This window comes from Lissotriton vulgaris, chromosome 5 (assembly GCF_964263255.1).
Source record: "Lissotriton vulgaris chromosome 5, aLisVul1.2, whole genome shotgun sequence".
Classification (NCBI taxonomy): domain Eukaryota; kingdom Metazoa; phylum Chordata; class Amphibia; order Caudata; family Salamandridae; genus Lissotriton; species Lissotriton vulgaris.
This window is the reverse complement of record NC_141693.1, coordinates 398,402,738-398,415,443: the sequence shown is the minus strand read 5'-3', so window position 1 is coordinate 398,415,443 and position 12,706 is coordinate 398,402,738. Positions and strand designations below refer to the sequence as shown.

Below are 12,706 nucleotides of genomic sequence, written 5' to 3'. Positions count from 1 at the left end.
CACAGGTCCGCATCACCCGCGGAGAGCCCACGCCCCCGGCAGGCCGGACACCAGCCCCCGGGGACAAACTACGACCCTGACATCGGAGAAGGGCGAGGACGACGACAACTGCTGTATCTGAAGCCGTCTGCTGAGGCTGATCGAGGGGAGGAAGTCGACCTGGAGAGACGCGCCGAGAGTAGTTTCATCCGGAGCTCCGCCGTGACTTTGGCTTCAACTGTTGGCACGCCTCACAATCAGTGGTGCCGTGATCCTACCCTAAACGCCACATACAAATGAGGTGAGGGTAAGTCGCCGACATAAGACGCCCACACGACGTGCAAGTCCTGATGCCTGAAGGCATTTGCACACTGTTCCATCAAAAGAAGAGACAATGATGAGAAAAAAGAGCCCCAAACAGCCCTGTAGCCGGATCCGCATTGCACGCGGAAAAGGAAAAAACTGACGTAGGCGCGCCGGGGTGAGGCTTATGTGACCTCGCTGACACCACGCATATGGACGACGCCTGGGCGGAGTCGCGTGATGCCACCCCGACTCCGGCGCGCACGGATGCTGTGGCAAAAAGTTTCCGGAACCAGTCTCACGCCTGGGGATAATTCTACGTGAAGGAATCTGCGGCTAGTGGTCTCTATCAGATTTTACAATTTGGGAAGTTCAAACTCTCCCTGCTTCAATGTCTGCTTCAGCATGGCATGGCCCATCAACTTCCTTTTAATGGCCCACAAGAGGTCTATGATCAAACTGTCTAGCTCTTTGAAGTATCTCCTGGGGATCTCATACAATACGCCATGCACAATGCATAAATACTGTGGCAGTACCACTATCTTAATCATCTGAAGTCAGATTTAGAAAATTCGGGCCAGTTATTTAAAGAGTTTCAAAAGTGCAAACTCATGATAGTGAGTATCTTAGAAGTACATGATTTGGCAAGATGACTCAGTTAGTTAAATACTCGCCAATAACATCTGTAGAGGCCAAACTCAAATCATGACAAGGCCAATGTAGCTATTCATAAACAGGCAAAGGAGTAACATTGAATTTGTTAGCATTAAAACAGGTTATTTACAGTCCATAAAAAACAGACGTATGATACAGAGCTGAATATAACAATTACGTTTTTTCTGATTATTAATATCTACAGTGTGCACTTACTGCTCTACTTTATTCCTAAATGTGTACCATCAAAGGTGGACATCCGAACTTTCGGCAAGTTTCCCCCCCCATCTATCCACATCATTAATTAGCTCGACTCTATTTGGGAAGATGCAAACTGGGTTGGTGATTCTCGGCTCATGCCCTGGAAGGTACCCAGGAAATTATTGGAAGAAAACAGGATCCTATTAATTCTACAAAGCAAACCTGTTTCTATGGACATCAAATGCATTTTTTGAACTACGTTTCATTTAGTCCATCTTGCATACTATTTCTTTCATACATGGCTGATTAAGAAACATTTACAACAAGGACCCTCAAAAGATGCTGTCTAGCCAATTTCTATAGTCTCATTATGTTAATGGTGCCCAGATTCAGCTAAAACGAAGGAGTGTTGATATCTGAATTAAAAGGCTCAATAAATCATACATTATATCCTCCAGTCTTACCCAACGTAGGTTCCATCCAAAGCAGGGTCATCGGGGCTACTTCCAAGATAGTGATCAATTAGCGTGTCTCTTGTTGGCTAGTAGGAAAAAAAACTGTTCAATGTTAGGCAACGGAGTAGATAATATATAGGCATAAATACAATTACTGTGACCTGCGTCAGTGAAAAGTTTGAACTCACAGAGGTAGTGTCTAAACATCTAAATATAGGATGCATATTTGTGACCCAGTTACAGAGTGCAGCACCAGTATATCAGGCTTACATCAGAGTTGGGCAAACCTGAGATATTTAGATGTAGACAGACCCAGAAATGTACTGTGCAGAAAGTGGAACAAATTTAATGGGTGAGGGTAGTCTAAGGCAGAGGAAAAGTTACATATACATAGGAAGTTTTTACTAATGCTTTTAGGAACATAGAACGTATTAATAAAAACACCCATTTGTTCTGCAAACAAAAAGAACTGTAACCAGAACTGTATTTTAAATCACACACAAAGAGTTGGCTACTACTAGGAATAGCTTTTACTATTTTTCTCTACCGCTTTCCGCTTCTCTTTATTCAGATGAAGGTCTTCTTTCTTAGGCCAGGAGAAGAAAAGGGTTTTCAGTGTGTATTTAAAAGTTAGTATTAAAATCTGCAGTTGTACTTACAAGACAGCTTAGCTTTGTTTGTTGTCAATATGAAACGTCTTCAGAGGGTGGGAATAATAATTTTAATAATAAAGTACTTTAGGTTGTATCTTTGTTTTATTTACTATAGCCATTACAATTGTACTATATACTATATACCATCATACACTAATACACCTATCATAGGTTCACACAAGCATCATCATACATCAACAAACCAAATACCATACAACAGGAACCCCATTTTGATACATCGACAAAGCCAACAAACACCAAGTAGGTCCTCCTTTTCAAATATTTAAAATGAAAGACGGGGGAATGGCAATCTTCAGTCCGGTTTGTAATTATTTTTGGTATGCTAGCTACTATAAGCCTCTCCAGCAAACATAAATTATATGTAGTGCAATGCTTGAGACAAGCGGTGAATAAAAGAATTCCTAGCCCAAGGCTAATAAGCCCTCATACCTCCAAACCCTCCTTATTTTTGATAGCCTCTCAGTGCTGGTCCCGTGTAGGTCCCTTTTAATTATAGATTGCTTCTTATCACACTATCTATTCACTAATAGTAGCTAATAGAACCTAATACCCAGCCCCTGACTATGCACTTATATGTATAAAGCACCTTTCTGAACCTTGACCCACTCTTAAAATAAGTATATGTATAGTAACTATTATCTGCACTATCTGATTACTGGGACATATAGATTTTGGAAACATCACTTACAATTTTAATATACAATTTGCATCTGATTTTATCTATGTATATCATTTGGACTCATTTTTATTTTATCTATCACTCAGTTTTCTGTAACATTCTCCAATAGCACAATATGTGGCTCCATTCTATAGAAAACTATAAATAAAACAGAAACTACTCGCCATCATACTTCCACACAACGAACATCACTTGCTGTACACACCCACCGTCATACATCCCACAAACCCAATTCAAAATAAATAAAAAGCATGCCATTTTTGGAGCTGAAAGGGAGTATATGTTGACTAATATGTAAACAGTGGCATTGCAAGAAAAATATTGGGTTAGAGTGTTACCTTCATCTTGTGTCCCACACCCACCACACCACGTCAACAGTACATCCTAAGTATAGCGGATGCTTTTGCATATAAACACATTTTATCATTAACAAAAGAACACACCAAGCAACATAAAACCTAATTAGCTACCCCATTCACCAACAAACTCACAAGGATACATATGTCTACACAATCATCATTAGTTAACAATCCCACCACAATGACAAACCACTTTCATCAGCGCATCTATCTACCCACCCTCACATGACAAAACACCCAATTGAGGTCTGTACAACCACCAGTATATGTCTAAAAACACCTAAACACAGCCATAGATGGACTATCAAATACCTGCAGAGCTACCTTCATAGACCCACATATGTACTATCATATGCCCACACACCTACATTATACATCCAAACAACCACCATTGTACAAGCTCACAATACCATAATACACCCACATCAAACATTAACACATGACGACCCAAAGAGCCACAATTTCCTATGCTCTACAGCGTCGCTTGAAAAATGCAGTCATGCGATCACACAACCTACTGCACCAAAATATAACCAATTATTCCTAGAAACATCTCATTTCAAGCTTTTGCAAGTAAAAACTGTGGGAGCTTGACTTAGAAGACAATGGTTGGGACACGACGCACGAGGCAGGATGAACTTCCTGACTTTTATTATTTTATGAAGAAGCTACTATTAATTGCAGGGATTTAAAAATGTATTTGACAGGGATCTATGAAATGACATGAATTTTGGTATATACAAAAGAGAGAACTTGGATTTTACTTGCTCTACTGTCTGTGAAGGGAACACTGCACAGTGCTGCATATGGGGACAAGTACAGCAAGGGAGAAAAATTAGGAATGACAACAGGCTAGCTTGTAGGTTTGGTAGCTGATCCACGAAGCAGAACAGGCACTTCGAATAGATGAAAGGTAAAATGACAGCAGGTTGGCTTATACCTTTAACAGAATTCTTCAAACAAAGTGTTCAGAAGTTCCAAGGCAGAAGAATGAAGTAGTCGATAACAAGGTGCATCACAGGGCAACTTCAGAAAAATAAGTCTGAAGACGACAAAAAAACTAGGGCTGATACGATATGAAGAGCTAGAGAAAGAACTACTACAACTAGAGATAGCAAATACGAATTTGATAGGCCCAGACCTAGTGATTGACCATCAGATACAGCTTAGACAAAAGGAGTTAAGAGATCTGGCAGAGGGCAAAGCCACGGTATATAACAGGGCCACTCAGAGGAGGTTATATGAAGTAGGTGATAAAGCCACGAAATTACCGGCATGGCTGGAAAAATGAGACAAAGAACGAAATTGGGTACTGGAGGTCCAAAACATGAAGGGTGAACTCTGTACAAAGGGAGAAAGTATAGCGGATGCGTTTGAATCCTATTATGAACAGATATACCAATCAACCATAACCCGCACTATGGCGTACTGTGTTGGAACTTCTGGATTGGATAAGACTCCTCCTGCTCTTACACGACGAGAGGGAGGAACTAGATAGTGACAATACAAGTGAGGAAATCCAATCGGGAAAGGTGGCAGGGCCTAATGGTATACCTGTGGAACTATATAAAGGAGTGGCAACCTTGCCTGCCCTGCACATGTTAAATATGTTTGAAGAATCATTGAAGCATTGAATAATACCCAAGATCCACTGGTAGCCCTAAGGAGTCAATAAGAGAGATGTAGGGACTTAAGAAGAGGATGGCTGGTTGGAAGTTATACAGAGGCAACAGAGGAAGTCATTAGGGCCCGCTTCAGACTAATACAACTTAAAATAATACACAGATCATACACAACCAAATTGAGGTTTTTTTTTTCGGATGAGCAAGTGTGATTCATCTACATGCAAAGGGGGCTGTGGTGAGGAGGACCTACCTTTTTCACAAGCCATGGGGACGTCTCGTGTTTCAGAGATTCTGGAAGGGGACGATAAAAGTGATGTCCAAAGTGGTAGGGTAGATTTCCGATGGAGGCAAAATGGCACATATTGACCGTATCAGAAGCTCTGAATTGGCCACAATACACTAAATTATGGCTAATGTTACCCGATATGGTGGCAAAGAGAAATATAGCTAGAATGTGGGGCAAACCACCAATACCTACAGTAAAGGAGTGGGAGCAAGACCTGGGCTGGTGCTGTGCTGCAGAGAGGCTAATCTATCAGGGATGGAGATGTCCTGCTAAATGTGATAAAGTCTGAGGGAGCTGAGTGAAATGCAGAGACTAGCAACATATGGCAAAAGGAAGACCAAAGGAGGCTGGGGAGGAACAAGGTTGGATAGACACAGAAAGGTGATCGGAACTGATAGCTGACCCTACTTAAGAAATCGGTATTCATTAGATGGGCCAGATGTTGTGCAAAGAGGGAAGTGAAGAGCAGGGAACCACATTGACCTGTATTTGTATTGCATAGCTATGCATTGTTATACCTAATAAAATACAAGAATACAAATAAAAAACTAGGTCTGTGCTGAACATCACCGCCTGAGATCTCGATGCCAGCCATCGTGAGTGATGATGCTTTTCCTTAATATCCTGCACATCTTATCTCCTTTGACCTAGATCTTCAGGCTTTTGGGAGAGTGAAGTAGGTTCTGAAGCTGATCTTTCCATTCTTATTCTCTTTTTCCTCTCTTCCTCAGCCCTCTCAGTCTTATTCCTTCAAAGTCCTATAAAGTTCTTTTTGACATCTTTATAAATTTGTTGCCACAATCTAGAACAGAAAGAGGCAAGCAAGCACACTAGGCACACTTTATGGACATCAGTTACAGCATTTTTCATTCCACATGAAAGTCACTTTGAGAATAAAGAAGGCATTTAGACTGGACATCCATTCCAAAGCTAGGAAGAAATGTACTATTCAACAGTAGATGATACACAAAACTTCAAGTGAAGACAGAAAATTGGAGGACTCCTGACCAGAACATATATAGCTTCAAAAGCAAATTTGCCTCTGGGGTGACCTGAGATCCTTTTCTCGCGCACTGGAAAAAAGAAACTGCCAGACAGACCACTGCGGGATGAGTTGCATCCAAGGTGTTTTTTACTTCAACTTATGTGTAATGTATATTTAACAGACTGCATTTTGCATTCCTGCTCTTGTTAAAGACATGCACTCTTTGCACTACATATGAAAGTTGCAAAGCAAGCAAACACACACACACACACACACACAAAATTTCTCTGGGAAAAAAACAAGGGTTAAAGGGTTCAAGGGAATGTTATTGTTCGGAATGGTAATACTTAACTTCAGATTACAAAAACCATAGAAATTCACTGAAACAAGACAAAGGTTAAGGTGACGCTATAATAGGGTGAAAATGTGGAAAAATATAATTTTAATCTAAACAAAACACTGAAATTCACCAGTTATAGTTAACTGACGTAACTAACTGGTGCATTTACCATGCACAGTAATATCATTAATCTCATTTTAGATGTCATCATTGATGTTATTAGTGATATCCTACAACATGTCATGTCATATGATGTAATATATGAGGTCATAAGCAGTACACGAAGTTAGAGAAGCAACAAGAGGGGATGCGTGATTAGGAGTAAGCAACATGGAGAGCATGTGGATGGAACAAAGAAGGCGGGGAAAGCAAAGGGAATGGAAAATAGTGGGAGCAATTGGACAAGAGTGAGTGCAACTTGGTGGTGGTGGGAGAATCACTCAAGTGAAAACGCAATGTTGTGTCCTCCAGGACACAAAGGCATCCTGGAGGAGGGTGGGAAGCATATAGCTAGCGATGCACAAGCAAGAGCAGCAGAGGCGGAGACATACATGACTACAAACAAAAAGAAAAAAAGTAGCACCTGGAAACAAAGCAATGGAAGGACACACGTAATGGGTCCATGCTCCAGGGAAGAGACACCGCTTTGAAGAGGAAGTGAATCCTACACATGTTAACCTATTGTAAGCAAATGAGAGCCATAATGAAACGAACCTATGGGCAATTTCCAAGCCCACTGTGTTGTCTTGCAACAAAGAGAACATGTGCTGTCTTAGGAGAGACCTATAAATCACTACATATATTAAAGCAACATTCTCAGTTGATTTTACCCATGTGCAGAAAACAAAATATGAAAAGAATTCTAAAAATGTAGCTCTGCTCAAATACTAGTATTACTCACAGTAATGCTCTCTTCGTTGTAATCTACAGGATCACCGACAATGTTGATTGCAACCAGAGCCACCTATGGAGGATAAAGCATACAGAATGAGCCTTCATCATTGCTTCTCAGTTCATGAATACATTTAATACTGCAGATAATGTAAATGCGAGACAAGATTCAGAGAAAACAGTGAGACGAGCAAATGTTAAGATACAAGAAAACATCACCATTCCTAGAATTACATCTATTTTTGATTGCGCTGTACATCTATCGTTCATTGCGTTTTATTAACCCCTTGCCCGCGGCCGGAATTCTGCTCCTGTGCGGCATATTCCGATCGCGGGCGTGGTCATGGCGGCTGGGAGCCGTCATCAGCACACGAGCACTGTGTGCCATGACGGCTCCCAGCCGTCATCAGCATCGAAGGGGTTAAATAACAAAACAACATATATGTCTCTTCATCTAATGTCAGTTGCCAGTGATTATACATGCTTGATAGTGACGTCATCTCCTATTGATACTTCTGATGTCAGCACAATTCTGACGGCAGGGCTCCCAAGAGTTACAAACACAGCGATAGTTGGACTGTCCATTTGCTGCACTCCCTCAGGTGAAAATCCCTGCTTTGTCACTAGCTAAGGGTTAGTTACCCCTTTCATGAAAGTTATGCTCCAAGACTACAGCTCTGAAATTGATGCATAGTTAGCCGGTGCTAAGAGGCTAGTGTTAAAATCCTCATCAACCAAAGAGCGAATCTCTGTCACAGCTTCTTAGAAACACAAACCTGGACATGCATGTCATGTTGATGTTTCTTACGTTTACCTAGTAAAAGCAAATGCTAAAACGAATTTACCCCATGCCCAAGTTGTGCTCCAATATGGCAGGTGTCATGGGAGAAGCAAGCCTCTATGGTGCCTCAATGCTTGGCGCCTAGTGGATGCGCAATGTACTGCCCACCTAACCCAAGAGCTTCACACATACTTGGACCTCAACGCTGGATCGGTTGACTCCGTGGGGAACATGTGGCAGGCTGGCAAGGCAGTCCTACAAAGCAGGGCCCAGGTGAATCTTTGTGGGCAGGCCCGTGTTGTAATTCTGTGTATTTCTGATCTGGAAAAAGAACTTGTAACTGTAGAGCGCCCCATCATCATTTTGCCACCATATTAACCAGGCACACAGCAAGCTGGCCAATAATACATTGAGTGGCCTGAAGGAGTTATTCTACAGTTCCATCACCGTCATTATTTCAATTCCAGCACACATGGTGGCCATTTGTGTACAGGTGTGTGTGGGTGAAGGTGGCAGCCAGCAATAACAGGAGGTGAGGAGGTAAGTGGTGACGTTATTACTACTGCCACTTCTACTGCTGGTGCAGTTGGTGCCGTATTGTTCTGGGGATCCTGGACCTTTGGGCCTTGTTTGTTGGACTTTGCTGTCGAAGTGCTCAAGAACCCAAGCTTTATCTCTACTGTTTTAAACCTTGTACAGCCTATTGGATGATTGGGGATCTCTTTGGTTGTTGTGCTTCATTCCAACTGATGGGACACTTCTGGGACTCTTTTTGCCCAGGGTGTGCCATTCCTCTAATCCTGGGTGGTATATTGCATGTCACCAACCAGGTGCACTTGATTATTGTGTATCATTCCTCATATGGAGCGGTTTATTTCTTGTTGGTGTGGTTATCTGTCGTTATCTGGTGGTCATGGGGAAAAGAAAAGCGCCTCAGGTCAAACAGCACCATTTTGTCTTTTTTGAATAATGCAAAGGGAGCCCTCTCAGAAGAGATCTCCAATGCAGAGGTACCATTGGGCCAAACTTCAAATCAATAGCCCTCCAACCCCCCCTACTCCCAAACATGGGTCGAATGTTAATTCCACGAAGACCCAGGCACAACCCATATCTAATGGCCAACCCCCCTCTTGCCCCCCAAGGCTACGACCTAGGCAAATGCCCCCTCTGTCGTCGCGCAGACTGGAAGGTCTGAATGAAGTCACAAAGTTTACTGAACCACTTGACCCATACTTTATCTTCTGATGGACAACTTGAAAATGAAATGGTTGAGGAATGGCATACAGGAAAAGCCAGTTGATCATAAAATCATCATGTAAGGCTGCTAACTTTTTCACTTTAAAAGTGTCACAACTTTGGCGGTGTCTTAACTTTAGTCGTCGAGGAGGGAATAGAGAACTGCCTGCAAGAGAGCCTATAAAACGTGTAGGATCTGTTTGAGCTGTCCGTACTGAGCACTTGACAGGGAAAAACATGTCTTGAGTTTGCGGCTGGGCCCGTCTGTACTGGGCCTCGTCTGGACGTTTGGGATAGAATCTTCCTATAAGCAGCAGGGTCAGAACTGATTTTCAAAAGTCAGACCTCTATCTATAGTGGAATAGTGGGCACAAACAATGGACTGGAAAGCAATCTGAATGATGGCCAGTGGCAGTGACTAAATCAAGTATTCTATCCTTCACCTTGTTGTTTGTTGCAGTTGACACCCTAAGTGTGACAGGTATGCCCAGACATGGGTGTCATGCTCACTTTCAGCAGGACTCAAGCTACACCATACAGGTGAGACCCAAATAAGGTGAAAACAGTCTGGGGTTGCTTGTGGTCCCCTTCTGGAAGGCCTGGCCAGGAAGTTTGGGATGGACTGTTCTGATGAGGGCGCAGGAGCAGTACTGATTGCAAAAGGAGGGCCTCAGTCTAAAGCGGCATGGTGAGCAGAAAACTATTGACTAGAATGCGGACCAAAGCTATTGACAGAGGCTGAAATTTATGAGCATTCCATCTATAACCTGGTTGTCTGTAACATTAAAGGGCTAGTTATGTGATCCAATCAGGACGTGGCATGTGCAGTTAAGATGAAGAAACGCATCTCAGTACAAAGTGGGTAGGGTTAGTCCTGTGTAGTAGGTCCAAGGCCTAGTAGAGTAGACCAGTTTGTTTTAAGGTTTGTGTCACAATGGTGGGCCCAGATATTTAAGAACAGTAATGTTATGGGAGATTTAGAAAAGAACAAAGAGTTATGTATTTTTATGACATGGGCACACAAACCCCACATAGGAATATACATGTACAGGTTCAACAGACCCCAAGTCAAGAGAGCTTCTTCAAACATTCCTGTGTTTTCAGCCAGCAGTATTTTACATGCTAAGGTCTTAAAGCATTTAGCCACAGTGGTAAAAGCAAAACTACCACTTTGTGGTAATAAAAGCAAAGCTATAACAATGCTAAGTTTTGTTGGCTAAAACGGTTGTAATAAAAGACTTGTGCAACATGTAAGAAGTAGGAGTTTATAAGTTAATGGGGGATTTAATAGGCATTGCCTGTTATAACTTCATGTTGGTCCTCTTCTTTTCGGTTACGCTTACCTGGTTATACAAATTGTATCGATTTATGTAGTTTTTGTGAAAAATCAGCTTGAGATACTGCCCAACAGCATCCACATACACAGACTTCAACTCCCGAGCTTTGTATCCGGTCTTCTCATTGTCTGAAAGGGACACATATCTATGGCGAAAACAAATGCAAAGAAATCAACATATAAACACAGTAAGGGTAGATGTTCTGTTTTCAGTTTCAAGCAATGGAAACTATATTCCATGGACCGTTATTACTAAACTGCTGAAAAAGCTGTCATGAATCAGTTATCCCACCTTAGATCACCGAATAGTTCCAACTGCAATTAAGGTCAAAGCATTATCGATGGCTTAGGATATAGGTTGCTGTCACAGTGCTTCATGAAGATGCCATTAGGGGGGCAATTTTTAAACTGAATTAATGTAATAAATTAATGTGGTCATTTTTCATCCAAAAATCTGGAAAGGCAGACTAAGCATTCTAGGCTTTCACGAGGGGAAATGGAGCAATAGCAAAATGAAGCTTGTACAGTGCCTAGAAACTGTTCACCGCATCAACATAGAGACAGCCAAAATGAAAATGGAACACGTATAAGAAAAAAAAAACCTAACGATATCCACTGTTCCAAGGTTCTTTAAATTAGGTTTACTTAACGATGAAGGTCTTCTCTTTCCCGTAAACAGTAAAGCAGTGCAATATAAATTTGTTAAATAGGTCAATTTGAAAAGCAGAAAGTGGTGTAAAATCGACACGTTCCATCTATGTAAAGTGTCAAATCTTTATAGAAGAAATCTAAATTTGAAAAGTCAAATACTAGAGACTCAATCCACAAAAACCACTCGAATTAGACCATTCATCAATCTGGGAATCAAATGCGGATGTATGCGAGCTCCCAATGCAAAAGAGTAGTATGGATTAGTGATCAATCTCTGATATGAAAACATATTGTACAAGCCATCACAAGTCAATTCCCATTAAAAGGAAATGTTTGCATTTGCTGTATAGTGTTTTTTATGCTAAGCGCTGCCTAACATAAGTGCTAGTATCCACTCAACTGCCCCTGCTTACCCAAGTCTGCGAAACCTCTCCGACTGGTATGGTGCAAAATACTCAGGCAAGCTCTCTGCAATGTAAAACTCGATCTTCGAAGAAATCATGTACTGGTGTGCAAGTAGCTGTAGTTTACGAATTCGACTTCTCTCTATCAGCTGCAGGACGATTTCTTGAGTATACTGACAGAACCTGGGATCAGGAAAAATAAAAGTCAATGGTTTTCTCCTTCTTTCAATCTAATACTTATTTTAAAAAGAACGGCCACCCACTAATATGACCACCTTTAAGCAGGTCATGCCAATGTCTACAACGTTGGCTCCTTAGACGTTTGTGCTGAAAAAAATATACCCATCTATGAGTTTGTCTCCCTTTACTCACACATGAAGCCTTCAGAATTGTGTAGGGTTGCTCAACCAATTTAATTAAATATGGCCTATATTCGCCCAACACCCGTCCGTTACCTGTAGGTTTATCTCAGGGACAGGAAGCTTTAATGCCCATTTTGTTAGATCATCAACTACACATTGCAGTCAACCACGGTTGCAAAACAGATCCAGTCAGCACGGGAAATGTACGAAGGGCTGTGACTGGACAGACGCATTCGATAGTAGGAACGACTATAGAAAACTGGGCCTATCCTCCGGTAAATATTAAATCTTGTTTATTAAGTCAACCTGGGGGATGTGGATGCTATTAGCGGAGGGGGGTGGAAGAGGGAGATAAATATGCAGCCGTCCTCCCACTTTCTTCTTATTAAAGGCTTTGCAGAAGCTGTATGGGTGGGAACTGGAGAAAAATGCAGCCCCTGAAAGCACATCTTCAACGCTGTCAGGTGATGGGACTAGGGTATGTCTCACATTGCAATCTCTTCGT

At 41.8% G+C, this 12,706-nt stretch overlaps 1 protein-coding gene across 2 annotated transcripts in view; it reads right to left on the bottom strand.

The window, feature by feature from the left end:
• CEP104 (centrosomal protein 104) overlaps positions 1 to 12,706 on the bottom strand; it is a 513,885-nt gene that overhangs the window by 381,054 nt on the left and 120,125 nt on the right. For both annotated transcript variants that reach the window (XM_086921737.1, XM_086921738.1), the window contains exons 3-6: positions 11,849 to 12,022; positions 10,792 to 10,930; positions 7,442 to 7,504; positions 1,602 to 1,678 (exon numbers count right to left, since the gene is read on the bottom strand). In XM_086921737.1, the coding sequence (XP_086777863.1) occupies positions 1,602 to 1,678; positions 7,442 to 7,504; positions 10,792 to 10,930; positions 11,849 to 12,022 (453 nt within the window). The remainder of the gene's footprint in view (positions 1 to 1,601; positions 1,679 to 7,441; positions 7,505 to 10,791; positions 10,931 to 11,848; positions 12,023 to 12,706) is intronic.